The following is a 15412-nucleotide window of genomic DNA, read 5'->3' on the forward strand; positions in this document are numbered from 1 at the left end:
GCAAAGAAAAATTCAGGAAAATGTAATGATTTCTATTTCTTTTTATTGCTGTTTTTCATTTTAACATAAAAATTCAATAGAATTAGTTAAATTTTATAAAACTGATTTTTAGAAATTTTAGTAAGAATATTTGATATACTTTTTGTGTGTTGAATCCATATGATAAAATACAAAATATTATAAGTAATTCAATAAAATAACATAAAATATTGAAATGTAAAATAAAATTAGAAATTGAAAAGCATTTTATAGTAAAATAAAAAATAAATTGCTTTGTTTCTGATTATATAAAATTATATATATAGCCTTTTTAATTTATAATTTAATGAAACTATTTATTTACATGAATTTTGTTGAAATATTATTTTATTACTTAATTTTTTATTATATTTTACACATATCTAACTTAGACCCATCTAATTTATTAATTTACCATGTTTCTTCGTATCGATTGAAATATTATGCTAATTATTTATTTTTCATTAATTTTCGTTGATATTTTTAATATCCACATTACGGTTGAATTGTTTGTAACCAAACATTATCGGCGAAGTTAATAACTTGATTGACGGTACCATCGAATTTGTTTAAGAAAAACACCTATCAAACTGAACCGATATTATAATCGACTCTGAATCAATGCCAAATTGGTTTGGGTTAAGCTGGTTCGATTTGCGCATTGATCTCAAAGTTATGTGTGTGAATGAGACTCTGTTAAATGAATGAGCCCATCAGTTGTATGCTTTACGATTATTGTAGTAAATAAGAGGAAAATTGATGTATTTGTCTAAAGGAGGTTGGCCCTTAACTTGCAAAGATTTGTATTTGTCTTAGGGCTGAAATTGATTCAGACAGGCTCAATGAGAAAATAGTTGCATAAGTTGTCGAAGGTTAAAACTTAAAAAAAGAAGCTATAGTTGAGGTAAAAACTGAAGCAATTTTCTCATTTGCTTTCTTGATTTCCATCTGTAGATTCATTCTTACTGATTTTTTATGTTATTATTTCTTTGGACAAAAGAACTCTATAAAAAAAGTAAAGCAAAGCGATACCTTAGTTATTTTGACAATATATGTTTATACTTCAAATTTATAGTAATAGCTTGCTTATAGATTGTCCATATCATTGATGTGGCACCTTCTATGTTAGATTTAAGATACCAATATATGTTCTGATATTTAGTATATGAATAAAATATTAGGATTTATAGTGCTGCTATAAACTATTTTAGACTTTTAGTGCTGCTGTATAAAGTCTCCTCAGTAGATCTATCTCAAGAATTTGTCGTGTAATATGTTTCATACAATGAAAATTAAATATACATTAAAGTATAACAGAGCATCAACATGATATTTTCACTGACTTAAACACCACAAGAATTTCACATACGCAGTTAAGAAAATACTGTGATGATTGGAAAACTCAATCAGCACACATATGGAGAGAATCTCAAGACAGGAAGTTCAAACAGAAGCACAACTAATCGTAGGAGAAGAAGAGCGAGTGAGACTGGAAAGGATTTGGAAGCTGAGGCACTAAGAGTTAGAAGAAACCTCTGATCTAAGTCCGTATTCTCACATGAGTTGGTTGGTCAAGATGCCCTCAATACCTTTCACTGGAGACCTAAATATAGGTGGGTGAGTTTCCCCTGAACACGGAGTCAAGTAGCCGTTCGTTACCATCACTGCAAGTAGTCCCAAGAACATCATGAAACAGTTAGGAAAATATTAAAAGTTGCAAAAATCAAACTTATCATTGTCCTGTAGAGCTTACCTCCCTTTCTCTCTCTCTCTGATAATACACAAAGACAACAAAGTAAGGTTCAGAAGGACAAAAGTAATCAAACAGTACTGCCTGAGGCAAATGCAGACCTTATTAGTCTCAATTTGAGAAGGATTGTGCCAAAATTTAATAGCGAAGCTTCCAAACAAATTGATGAAATCTCCGATGACATACTCTCTCATCCCATGTTTAAAGACCACCCGCTTCATCCTCCACTATACTCCATCCCAAGACCTGAAACGTTTTACATATAGCCATATAAGATAGTTAAGACCTAACCATGTAATTAGCTATATACGATAGAATATACTTTCTTTTGAAGTTCCATGATCATGACAATGATAAATAGGCCTTCGTGTAGACTATATATTACAGATAACTAAGCTTTTAATGAGTGGCAAAGGTTTATTTTTTTTTCTATGAGAAAAGCAAAGGTTTCATGTTTAGTCATAAATCAATTGAATATTCACAACATATTTGACCAACCGATGAACTTATTAAAAAATCAAAACTACACCAAAGAGAATTATAGTAGTTATGATGTTATATATATATGAGAAAATAAACCTTATGGAGAAAACGATCATCTAAAGCTGCAAACTTGGTGCAATAACAACCCCAGGCTCTCATGTGATCTTTAAAGACTTCGGAATCTGCAAGAGAAGAGTCCATCTAAGCGTATAACTTAAGAGGGATGCATGATGGTAACTGCAAGAGATACAAACAAAAACAGAAGCTTTCAGCTTTGGGTTTTGTAATAAAAAGAAAACTGTCCATAAAACTTTCATCAGAGAGTTTCTTTAATTGTTAAATCTATCGAAACATAAACGAATCTGAAGATTAGCATATAAATGAAGAGACCAAAAAAACATGCTAGGAGATGCTGGAGAGGTTTGAATCTGGATTTATTTTAAACAGCAAGCAGAGTCGATGGTCTCCTCTACCGCCAAACAAATCAGCGTTGAGTAAAAATACAAATAAAAAGTCATAAATCTGACAGTTTCAGAGACTGGGAGGAACCTCAGGCGTCACCGCGCCGCCTTAAAACAAAGAGGAGAGCCGAAATCTATGGCTAGCAATGGTGGTCCGTTGGTGACGTTGATGAACAGAGACGTACGCGTCAGCTCTCCACATCCACGGTTGAAAAACGACGAAAAATAAGAAGAAAGAATGGAACATCAGAAAAGGAGGAGGAGATTAATACTCAAGATGCATAACGATCTGGAAGGCAACGTTGAAGACTTCTTTCACTGCTTTATGTTGACGGCTAGGTTAGATTGAGGAAGAAGATGCATAATGATCTAAGCCCAGCATTTCTCGTTTGTGTAACTATCGAAGCCCATGTAACACAAACTTAAATGAAACGTTGAGTTTTGACAAAGCGGGACACGTGTTGGATTCTCATCACCTTATTTGATGAGGTGGCAAGAGGAGAAGAGAGTTCAAGGATTCAGAGACTGGAAAAGATTTAAGTCTCCAGCTCTTCAAATATTATCAGAGAATAAAGCATTTGGTCTGGTGCAGGACCAACCAAGCTGTAACGTTCTCTTGTTGAACGAACACGAAGGCGATGCTAAGATGAGACATGGTGTGAAATATAAAGGGATGTTTCATGCCATTAGCACGATTTATGCTGAGGAAGGATTACTGGATCTGCTCTGTGGAGAGAGGTTTGTTGCCGAGGCTAATTAAGATTTCTACAAGACAAGCTATTCTGTGGGATGTTGCTGATCATGTCACTGCTGTTGCGACAAGACAAGAGAGACATTTTTTGTTTGGTTTTCAATTCATATGGTTTGTTGTTGGTTTTATTTCTGTAATTCTTGGTGTTAGTATTGGAATCCAAATTAGATTCTTCCCGAAGCAATTTGTTGAGCCAAATTACTAGCTCTTTAGCTTCTGAATGAGCTTTGGTAACCCCTAAATTACCAACGGACAATAGTAACAGTAAAGTTCAATTTCCGCCCAGTCCTCTAACAAGAACAAGAAACTAGCATAAAAAATACACATAATTTTTCACATCATATAACTTTGGACTCGGGTAATTTTCTAAAGCCTTTGGTATGGGCCCAAGACTCACATATCTCATTCCCAAATTACCAAAACCCCTTATATAATTCAAGCTCTGCTGTAACATTCAGCATGACCTAGTAAGCCGCCGCCATCGCGACTCTCCCTCTCTTTTTATAGGGACTCTTTTGTAAAGCTGTTACTCCCATCTTCTTCCAACTCCTCCTGTGTTTTGTTTGTTTTTTTCTTCTTCCAGTTTTTGCAAAATTTCCTGATGAGGATAGCATATCTAAAGCTATGGATCTGATATTTCAGATTCATATGATGCTATATTGTCATAGTTACTCTGATGGGAAATTCTCTGGTTTTGTTTTAAAACATTCAATCTCTGATATAGTTAGGTTGATATTCAAAATATAGGGCAACCTTTTTACCCAGGAGATTATGAAATCGAATCTATTGATCTAGTTGCCTATATAATTTCATAAACATTACTAGATAAGCTTGCTACGAAACAAAAGATTTTTTTTAGTCTTGGTTTTGAATACAAGAGGCAACTTTTTGCCGAGTGAATCGAATATCGATATCTCTCTTTTTCCCAGTTGCCTAAATCATGTTATGGCCGTGTGAGGAATTAGCTGATTGGTTATGTAATTGCAATGTATCCAATCTTTCCCTCTTTGCTGCTACATTTATTTTGCTCCAATTACTCAATCTAATAATCATTTGTGAATTCATAAATTTATTTTCTTTTACAAGATAAACGTTTCCTTGTAACTTTACAATTATGATATTGAGAACATGGCTTAAATTCCATACGCATAAGCTGAAGATATGTGATTTCTTCTGGTCTAAAAAAATCACAGTGACCACAAATTAAAATCCTTTATTAAAGCGCACATAAGTGAATAAATTAAGGGCACAATAATATTAATCTTTGATTAAAAGGACATTCGAATTTATTGTGCTTAACACAGCACAGCATAATTTGTTAAATCTCCATCATAACAAATGGCTTTACCTGCAGCATTTTAATATTTTTAACAAGTTTTACATTCCAAAAAACTCTTTTACTGAAGATGTTCCTGTGGCTAGTACGCTGCTCTTGACACTGATGTTTTTGTTGAAAAGGAAATCCCAACATCTACTGTAATGGCATGGCTGCCTCCTCTAATGAAAAATCTTTGAACAAGTCAACGCATTCTCCACCACAAATCTCAGAGGTTCCTCTAGGGAAAGTTGATAATGTGTGTGGCAATATTTTCACCTCCCCGATTTTTGTACCATTTGTTCATAACAACTTATTTGCGATACTGGATAATGCTGCCAGTGAACCACCAACTACTTCACCTGCCATAAAACTTGTCTTCACGAACTCTCTCCATTACCGTCCTCAGTAGAAGCACCTTTTGAATTTGAGAATAGTAAAATAAAAATCACAGTATGTAAAGATTAGAGCAGCTTTTTAGTTTTTTTCCTTCCTCTCCTTTTGTTGGGCCTTTTTGCATAGGCTTTTGGTAGGTTGTTTTGGGTCTGTTTTGTTCCTAGATGGGATTTCCCGGTGTTCTTTTATAAACGGGCACATGCATTTCTATTTTTCCTTACTTTTAATATATAAAGAGGATAGTTATTTTTAAAAATGACAGTAAGAAGATAAGAGCAGATAATGTAACTTGGAAATGGGAATATTATAACTTTGTTCTCACGTAAAATATTGTTCACAGCAAATATCAGACATAATTAAGAAGAGAATCGCAAGAACAAAATGATGGATTGATATGTTTTTGGAATAAAAGAAATTAATGCTTTGCGGGTTACGTTAGCCTTGGAAAACAAGGTTAAGAGCTATATCATAACAAGGCTATCAAATTTAAGCCAAAAAAAAATCATATACAAGGCTAACCCGCAATGCATTAATCTTCTTTTATTACACATCAAAGATAAACATTTTCAAGTTGCACCAAATTTTAGCAAAAAGAAAAAGAAATCTGAACCAAAAAGATGTTTTAAAACTCTTATACATAATACTAAATAATAATAACTTACAAAATGCTAGTGTCTGGTTGGTACAAAAACAAAACATGGCGATATTCAAATAACTGAACAAAGATGTCGGTAAAGAAAAATAACCAATAATCATTGCTTTTGTTAATGGGTTAATAAAAAAAAGAGATTGAGGAGGCAGCTGATTTGCCAAGTAGTCAATCATAATGAGTTTTGACATTGTAATTGGTTTGTCAGTAAGTAATGTTTCAAACCAAAAAGTACTTTTTTTTAAAAAAAAAAAAGGCAGTCCACAGTAAAATGAGAAGAAGCCAAGTAGGAAATGAAAATACTGGCAACTCCGTGGGTTTGTGGAAACAAACAAGATCACGGTTTTGAAGGACCTCAAAGTTGTATTTATTTTTAGGATGCTTATATAACTATGAATGGCTTTTTTTAGTTCGTCTTAATTATGAAAATATTTGTGTAATACTCCTATTAAAAAATGAAAACAAAATATATGTTCTAATCCTAGTGTTCTTGTCTTAGAATAGATCGAACTAAAGAGAGAGAGAGAGAGAGTCGTATGACTTAGAGATGAATGAATTGTTATTATTCCATGAGTAATGAGTTCCTTATATAGGATTACATAACTTGGAGACAAAGTCTAATAACTTGGAGTAGGGAACAAGTAACTTGGAGTAGGGAACAAGTAAATCTAGAACATTCCATAATAGACATCACACAATATTCATAACACTTCCCCTTGATGTCCATTATGCGTGTAAGATGCTATCTCGTTAAAAACCGAGATTGTAATGCCATAACCGTCTAGAGTTTGTAATGCGTTTGGAATACTGCCTTGTTAAAACCTTTCCATGGTAAACCCAAAAACCCAATGTGGTAAAAACGGGAAGCCATGGATAGGAAAAAGAGTACAGCCGCATTACTTCCCCTGAAGTGAACATCACTGAAGGCTTCTCAGTGCTCGCATACCAATCTACTGCATAAGCTTCCTGAGCGTGCATGTTGGTAATGCCTTAGTGAAGAGGTCGGCTGAGTTCTCGCTTGATCTGACTTGGAGTACCTTGACCTCTCCTTCTTTCTGAAGATTGTGGGTGAAGAAGAACTTGGGGAGAACATGCTTAGTCTTGTCACCCTTGATGTAACCATCTTTGAGCTGAGCTATGCAGGCTGCATTGTCTTCGTAAAGAACGGTCGGCTCGTCTTTACCATCCGTGATCCCACATGCTGTCCGAATATGGTGTGTCATGAGTCTCAACCAGACACACTCTCTGCTTGCTTCATGGATCGCCAATATATCCGAGTGATTGGATGATGTGGCTGATATAGTCTACTTGACTGATCTCCATGAAATGGTCGTGCCTCCATATGTGAAAACATAGCCGGTTTGGGACTTAGCACTGTGTGGATTGGACTGGTAACCTGCATCAACAAAATGCTTTCATGATATTCATGGTCCATTCGGATCATATGGTTTATCTCTCTTAGATAAATTCGACCATGAATGTCTTTGTATGTCCATGATCTGTCCGGATCATGACATCATCCATAATCCATCCGGATTATGTTCTTGTCCACTATATATCTTATTCATATCCTTTGACCAAAACTCTTTATGAACTTTTTGTATATGTCCACGGTCTGTTCATGAAGTGGCTATTGTGTTATAGTTTGAAGTTTAATCAAAACTAAGCCACTTTTTGGTCAATAGGACGTTCCTCTCACTTGGATGGTTTAGGTCGGATTTAAGACCTAGAGGAACTGGTCGGAACAAGCTGGACGGGATGGATTGGTCGGGACCAATGATGATTAAGGTCGAATTAGGTTGGACATGATCCTAGTCGGTATGGTTCCCTTTGGTCGTGAATCTGATGGATTCTCAGACCATTTGATCAATCTATTCTTGGTACGTTGGATCATAGATCCCAACATTCATATACGGCTAATGATCTCTACTATAGATCATCGTAGTCTCTTCATAGCCTTTCCAAGAATCAATCATCTTAATCATCCTTTCTTTAAGTATAAACACAAGGAATATATTGACTACTATATGGACTGATCAGAAACGTTCTTATAGAACTTTCTACTAAGCATCACTTAGTCTTATCATATCGTGTGTACATATACGCATGCAGCTGCATTTCAGTCCATGAACAACGCAGGAACGATGTTGTTCTATGAGAACTTCTTTCTCATTTCTCAAGGTATCTTATGTTACCTTTATATATATCCAGTGAGATATCAATTGTCTACTACATCTTTCTTATATGCCCAGATATTTATCAATTTCGATATTGGGTAGTAGCATTCACCACATAGGAATTTATTTCCTTGTTCCTTAGTCCCTGTGAGTATCCTTGTGTGATCAAGCCATTCCTTTGAATGCTTTATGTAGCAACATGTACGACCACTTGTCTGTACTTTCATGTTCTACAGCTCACGATTTTCTTTTCCTCACAAGACTCATCTATTCACTGGTTAGATGGCGTCTATCTTATGTATTTGGCCAATACGCCCATCATATACATTCTTTACCATAACTCCACGTCCCATTCATTTCTCTATGATGAGTACTCTTACGTGGGTTAGTGATCCTCGCATATCTCTTATGCTCAAGTGCTTTTTCTTTATCACTTATGAGTGTGTGTATGTGTCGACACCTTATATAATGTTCCTTCGCGTTCTATCGCGTTCTAGACATGATACAATCGATTGAGATTTTATTCTTATCAGGATCATTGAATACTTTGTAGTTTGCAAGGCTACATTGTATGATACATGTACCTTAGGACCGGCCGGTCTTATCTCATTGTCTAGTATGGTTTCTCTTTCATGAACCCGGATCTATCATTATGAGCACCTTAACTTTTTCTATCCGTGGTTCCTTATATATGGAACATACTGGTCTATCTTGTATAGACTTCTACAGCAACTTGATTATGTCTCTACTAGGACATTTATATAGTGGTGCTAAGCTGGTATGACTTAGTCATTCTTTCGGGTCTGTCTGGCTATCATTCTTTCTTTGTTTATGGACGTCCAGTTCATATATATCTGGTCCGAGGATCTTTGCCAAGACTTGGATTGTTTAAACCATTCCATTTTCACTTTCTATTTACCAGCTTATAGCTTTCTCCATGATGTTGGATAGTCAGATTCATCTTGTATGTAATCCGTGTACCTTGGCCACAATATGATCACCTTTGTTTGGCTCATGGTCTCATTGAATTCGTGGGAGAAAGATCATGTTCTCTTATCCAACATATATTCCCGATTTTCATCTCATCCTTAGATGATGTATTCCATCCTAGATGACACATAGGTATGTGGTGGTTTATCCATAAAGTCTTAGGATGGTCTATATCTGGATTATGACCCTTTATCATCTTTAGACGGGAATATCTATGCTCACTTTATATGGCCTAATGTATCTTATCTTTCATACATGTATTCTTGTGGTGTACCCAAGCTTATAGACTTTTGAAGTCTCAACCTAATAGGTTATGCCTTATACGGCCAAGCTATAATGCCTTATGGCCTTCGGCCAGGCTTATCATGTTTGGGTTTTATAGTATGGTCATGGACCACACGGAGTGTTTATTCTCCCCCTCATGAACATGCTAAAAAAATACGTTTGTTTGTCCTCACTTAAACGTAATGCTTGGACGGCCAACATGGTTTTAAACCATGATACACGAATTTGTGGTCTGGTCATGATCACGGGTTTTGTCCTCACTACCCTCATGATCAGATTATACTTTCGTGTTGCTTGGAACAATGAAGCCTACTGAGTTTCTCTTGTGTACATGTTTCACAACGTGAGATCTTATGGGATAACTCTTTGTGCCTTATTAATCAAGTTCGGACCAGGATGGCTAATCCGGTCATGCCATAAAGTGTATAAATTTGTTGGTGAACCTTACTGGTTACCTAGGCTTTTATGCCTTATCACACTGATCCTTAGCATAGTATTAGATCAGTAGGGAGAATGTAGTCTCGACCTCTTTTATATGTATGCCTTTGGCGATTTTCATAAGCTAAAGGAACATTTCTTTTTTCTTTGCTTTGCCCATTGGTTTATTATTGAAACCATTTTGATGTGGCTTGTAATGCCATTTCGACCTTTACTCCCTCCTCGGCCATGATTGGATCTACAACCACGGTTACTGTGGTATCCTTGTCCACGGCCAGTGGGAATTTTGGGTCTCTCTCAATGGGTCTTAGGTGATAAATTCCGTGCCTCTTAAGGCCATGCCTTAGGCGTGGTGGTCTAGACATACTCTTCTCGAGTTTTCATTCTCATTTGTCAATCAAAAATATTTTTCAAGTAAATCAATCAATGAAGATAAAAGAAAAACTTTTATTAATGCTATGAAATTTTGAATGACAAAACACCAAATCATAAGTATGAAGTCAGAATGTTTAAAGGCTTTAGACAATGATCTAGCCGGACACTCCATCTGTCACTTTGGACGTGGCTCCCATGGATTCTTCATCATCACTATCTGCCTCATAGCCGCTCATATCATCTTTCATCTGATTCATCTGTTCATTTTGAGATAAGTATAAGAACAGATCGTTGTATGTGGTGAAACCTTTATCTCGATAGGTTAGTTGTAGGAATAGATCTTTTGGATCTGCTGTGGAGAAAACTTTTTCAAGTAATTTCTCCTCTGTCAACTTTTCACCATAAAACATCAGTGTATGAGCTACTTTAGATAGAGCATAATTGTATTTTTCCACGGACCCAAAGTCCCGGAAACTGAGGCTCATCCACTCATACCTTGCCTTTGGTAATATCACCTTAGTGTATCTGGACTTTAACTCTTTCCAAAGGCATCGAGGGCTTTGTATATCTTGGTACTGATTTCTCAGTTCCACATTGAGATGATGGCGCATTACTGTTAATGCCTTATATTTCTCATTCTCGGTTCCATGATCATCCTTGATGATACATTCACTAAGACCTTCTATCGTTAGTATAACCGAGATATTTATTGCCCATCTTAGATAGTTCTCTCCAGAGATATCTAGGGTATCATAGTCCATGGGTTGGAATCTCAACATCTGAAATCATATCAAAATGATTTAAGTGTTAGTACATACAATTTCTGATGCCATTGGCTATCCAAGAAATAAAAGGCACTCGGCCAGTATGTAAACAATAAGCCATACGGCTTGTGTGTGTAATCAATGCCTTTCGGCCACTCATGATCACACGGCCATCTTTGCGTGATCAATGCCTTACGGCTATTATTCAATCAGGATCACACGGCCATCAAACAAATAAGAGGGCCACACGGCCAGTTTGCATTCTTTTAGAAATTTATTTTCTCATAACTCATCAATCTCTTAATCAACTTGTTTGATTTATAAATCCCTTGAAAATAGTGGGATGGACGAGTGCATGGTTTAGCCATACCATATGGTATGCTACATCGACCCATGCGGTTTAATGGTCTAGTAGTACCATTCGGTACACATCCTCGACCAAATAAAACAGATCGTGATTTAGCTGCACTGTGGTGCGCATCATCCATCACCGGTGATTGTGGATCACCGTGGATCATCGAGGATCACCGTGGATCACCTTGGATCACTGATCATCGTAGATCATCGCGGATCATCGAGGATCATCATGGATCATAGATCAACGCGGATCATCGTGGATGATCACCGTGAATCACGGGTGAAAAATCTAGTTGCACCTGAGGGTGAACATCATCGACTATTGATTTTATTTTATGGTCTAATCATACTTAAGAGTACGTATCATCGACCTTTACTTCATATGGTCTAGTCATACCTATTGGTATGCATCATTGACCTAAAAGAAAATCATGGTCTAGCCACACTATGGTGTGCATCATCGACCAAAAGATGTGGAAAACATTAACCTTATGTTTTGTTTGGACATATAGCGTGTCATCCTTAAAGGGGTATCACTTGTTGTCCACACAAAACAAAAGTCATGTAATCACATGCTTTATATTTTAGGGTTTAGGGTTTCTTAAAATCAGATTTAAACTTTAAGGATTAGGGTTAAATTTAAATTCAAATCTGATTTTAGGATTAGGTTAAACATTGACCTTAAGTTTTGTTTGGACATATAGCGTGTCATCCTTAAAGGGGTATCACTTGTTGTCTATACAAAACTAAAATCATGTAAAACTATTAAGGGTTTAGGGTTTTGATTTTAAAATAAAACAAGAACTAAAATCAACCAAATCAAATCGCAAAACCTTTTAAATCGGATTTAAGATGAAGAGAAGTTTGAAATCCGAATTGCTTGAACCACAAGTAAAGATTAGAGTTCTTGAGATCTTACCTTAATCTTTGCCGATCTTTTCTCCTTGGTTCCTCTTTTAGAAACCTTAATTATTCAACAAAGAAATATTCAAAGTTGAATTAGTACCAAGATTAAAGAAAATCGGATGTAAGAAGATCTAGAGAGAGGAAGTGGCGGCTAGGGTTTTGGGATGATCTCCGAGTTTATTGACGGCGCGGCTTGCACTGGGAGGTGACGGCGCGTCTGGAGTCCGATCATTGCGTGGTCTGCGGCGCTGGATTCGTCTCGTCAAGAGCTTCAGTTTGGTGGGTGGCTCGTCGTCTGGATCCTCACGGTTAAGGAGATATGGCGGTTTGAAGTTGCGGCTAAAATTAGGGTTTTTTTGGTCGCCGGATTTTAGCTAGGGTTTAGAGTCTCGTGCTGATAACGTGTTCTAATCCTAGTGTTCTTGTCTTAGAATAGATCGAACTAAAGAGAGAGAGAGAGTCGTATGACTTAGAGATGAATGAATTGTTATTATTCCATGAGTAATGAGTTCCTTATATAGGATTACATAACTTGGAGACAAAGTCTAATAACTTGGAGTAGGGAACAAGTAACTTGGAGTAGGGAACAAGTAAATCTAGAACATTCCATAATAGACATCACACAATATTCATAACAATATAGAAATTATCAGCAGCTATAAGATTAAGAAAACTATGTGCCATAATATTTGCAGACGTTTATTTTGAAAAAAAAAAAGATAAAAAGGCCTTGGAAATTGGAAATTAGGAAGGAAAAAAGCAAAGAAAAGAGTGAGTTAAAGCAATGTATATCTCTTGAAAATAGCTGTACACGTAGTTTTAAAAAGCTTTATGCCCAAGGAAAAAAAAACTCTTTAGTATTCCCCAAGTATGTATGTATATATAAAAGGCAGAGACCATCGTTCCATTTCACGACACTCACACAAGCAAAATAAACTTGACACCAAATATTCATTCAACCATTCAATTAAGAAAAAGCAGATCACCTGATGGACACCAAAATCGGATCCATGGATGCGAGCAAGGCGAGGGATGGCGACGTGTGTAGTCCACCAAAAGGCGCGGTGGCAACCGTGGAAGACTCAGTTCCAGGCAGTGCGATCTCGGTGGGGTCATCGGAAGCGACACTAGGGCGTCACTTGGCAAGACGTCTAGTGCAGGCGGGGGTGACGGATATATTCTCGGTACCGGGGGATTTCAACCTAACATTGCTGGACCACCTGATCGCAGAGCCGGAGCTGAAGAACATAGGATGCTGCAACGAGCTAAACGCAGGATACGCAGCGGACGGATACGCGAGATCACGAGGGGTGGGGGCATGCGTGGTGACGTTCACGGTAGGGGGACTGAGCGTATTGAACGCGATCGCAGGAGCGTACAGCGAGAATCTGCCGGTTATATGTATAGTGGGAGGTCCTAACTCCAACGATTTTGGGACCAATCGCATTCTCCATCACACCATCGGTTTACCTGATTTCACCCAAGAGCTTCGCTGTTTCCACACCGTTACTTGCTACCAGGTGGCATTCTTCTTTTTCTTTTTCTTTTTCTTTTTAATTATTATTCCTTCATCATCATCATCATCAGAATATATCATATTTAATTAATTTGGATATGTAATCAAACAAGGCGGTGGTGAACAATTTGGAAGATGCACATGAGGAGATCGACAAGGCCATCTCAACAGCTCTTAAAGAAAGCAAGCCTGTTTACATCAGCATCAGCTGCAACTTAGCTTCTACTCCTCATCCTACTTTCATCCGTGATCCTGTCCCTTTTTCTCTTACTCCTCGCTCCAGCAACCCCATGGGCCTCCATGCTGCCGTTGAAGCTACCTTGGATTTTCTCAACAAGGCCGTCAAGCCTGTCATGGTTGCTGGTGTCAAGCTGCGTGTTGCCAAAGCCAGCGATGCCTTCGTCCAGCTTGCTGACGCTTCTGGATACGCCATGGCTGTCATGCCATCTGCCAAGGGCCTTGTCCCTGAGAATCATCCTCACTTCATTGGGACTTACTGGGGTGCAGTGAGCACTCCTTTCTGCTCTGAGATTGTTGAATCTGCAGATGCCTACATCTTTGCTGGCCCTATCTTCAACGACTACACCTCTGTTGGTTACTCCCTTCTCCTCAAGAAAGAGAAAGCCATCCTTGTGCATCCTGACCGTGTCACCGTGGCCAATGGTCAAACCTTCGGGTGCGTTCTCATGAGCGAGTTCTTCACTGAGCTGTCCAAGAGGGTGAAGCGTAACGAGACGGCTTATGAGAATTACCACAGGATCTTTGTCCCTCAAGGTAAGCCTATTGCATGCAAAGCAAGAGAGCCTTTGAGAGTCAACACTATGTTCCAACACATTCAGAAGATGCTCTCTTCTCAAACCGCTGTCATTGCTGAGACCGGTGATTCTTGGTTTAACTGCCAGAAACTTAGGCTCCCTAAAGGATGTGGGTACGTATCTCTCTCTCTCTCTCTCTCTCTCTCTTATTTTAAAACATCTTCTTACGTACCCCTTGTCTCAGTCTCAGGTTCTTTCCTTCAATTTGTAGGTATGAGTTTCAGATGCAGTATGGATCCATCGGGTGGTCTGTTGGTGCGACTCTGGGATACGCACAGGCTGTACCGGAGAAGCGAGTGTTGGCTTTCATCGGAGATGGAAGTTTCCAAGTGACGGCTCAGGACGTATCCACCATGCTGCGCAACGGTCAGAAAACGATCATCTTCCTCATTAACAACGGTGGCTACACCATTGAAGTAGAGATTCATGATGGTCCATACAACGTGATCAAGAACTGGAACTACACTGCTCTGGTTGATGCCATTCATAACGGGGAAGGCAAATGCTGGACCACAAAGGTGAGATACGAGGCGGAGTTGGTGGAAGCGATTAAGACAGCCACATTGGAGAAGAAGGATTCTCTTTGTTTCATTGAAGTCATTCTTCACAAAGATGATACGAGCAAAGAGTTGCTTGAGTGGGGCTCACGCGTCGCTGCTGCCAATGGCCGTCCTCCCAACCCCCAGTAACCAAGATTATCTGAAGAAACGAATCGTTTACTACTCTTGCTGGTTTTTTTTTTCACTTTTCAACTCTTGGTTTTAATTTGCTTTTTGGAATTTTTGTCTTGTTTCTTTCAATTAGTACTGTAGTACGAATAAATTATGTTGGGCAATCATTGCGTTCTCTACCCATAACGTCCGAATCAATCCAAACATATAATAATAATTTCAGGTCGGTCAAAACTTTATATTATTGATTTGTTTGTTTTTCCTTTATATTTTCCGTTGGGAGTTCTCATCATTT

General features: G+C 37.8%; 2 protein-coding genes, 1 long non-coding RNA gene and 1 other non-coding gene across 7 annotated transcripts; 2 read left to right on the forward strand and 2 right to left on the reverse strand.

The window, feature by feature from the left end:
* Positions 1–1240: 1240 nt before the first annotated feature.
* On the reverse strand, positions 1241–3106 carry LOC108814643 (uncharacterized). 4 transcript variants are annotated; one of them, XR_008936444.1, is made up of 4 exons: positions 2801–3106; positions 2651–2720; positions 2348–2488; positions 1241–2014 (listed from the first exon to the last, which is right to left on the reverse strand). It is a non-coding gene; the product is annotated as an uncharacterized LOC108814643 (long non-coding RNA). The 4 variants fall into 4 exon arrangements; XR_008936443.1 differs by having other exon boundaries at positions 1241–1682; positions 1772–2014; positions 2651–3106; XR_008936442.1 differs by having other exon boundaries at positions 1241–1789; positions 1870–2014; positions 2651–3105.
* A 1234-nt stretch (positions 3107–4340) lies between these two features.
* LOC130498242 (small nucleolar RNA snoR144) lies at positions 4341–4484 on the forward strand. Its single transcript, XR_008937163.1, has one exon. It is a non-coding gene; the product is annotated as a small nucleolar RNA snoR144 (small nucleolar RNA).
* Positions 4485–10243: 5759 nt separating this feature from the next.
* Positions 10244–10849, reverse strand: LOC130497749 (uncharacterized). The gene has a single exon (XM_056990849.1). It carries the CDS (start codon positions 10847–10849, stop codon positions 10244–10246), a length of 606 nt encoding a protein of 201 aa, XP_056846829.1.
* Positions 10850–13016: 2167 nt separating this feature from the next.
* On the forward strand, positions 13017–15284 carry LOC108814219 (pyruvate decarboxylase 4-like). Its single transcript, XM_018586739.2, has 3 exons — positions 13017–13635; positions 13745–14559; positions 14658–15284. Exons 1-3 carry the CDS (start codon positions 13105–13107, stop codon positions 15133–15135), a joined length of 1824 nt encoding a protein of 607 aa, XP_018442241.1. The 5' UTR covers positions 13017–13104; the 3' UTR covers positions 15136–15284.
* Positions 15285–15412: the final 128 nt, after the last annotated feature.

This window comes from Raphanus sativus, chromosome 7 (assembly GCF_000801105.2).
Source record: "Raphanus sativus cultivar WK10039 chromosome 7, ASM80110v3, whole genome shotgun sequence".
Lineage (NCBI taxonomy): Eukaryota > Viridiplantae > Streptophyta > Magnoliopsida > Brassicales > Brassicaceae > Raphanus > Raphanus sativus.

Bases quoted from the DNA above. Each gene is read 5' to 3' on its own strand.
- LOC108814219 (XM_018586739.2), top strand. From the start codon at position 13,105: ATGGACACCAAAATCGGATCCATGGATGCGAGCAAGGCGAGGGATGGC. The intron at 13,636-13,744 runs GTGGCATTCTTC...TAATCAAACAAG, and splicing joins ACACCGTTACTTGCTACCAG to GCGGTGGTGAACAATTTGGA. The intron at 14,560-14,657 runs GTACGTATCTCT...TTCAATTTGTAG, and splicing joins AGGCTCCCTAAAGGATGTGG to GTATGAGTTTCAGATGCAGT.
- LOC130497749 (XM_056990849.1), bottom strand. From the start codon at position 10,849: ATGGACTATGATACCCTAGATATCTCTGGAGAGAACTATCTAAGATGG.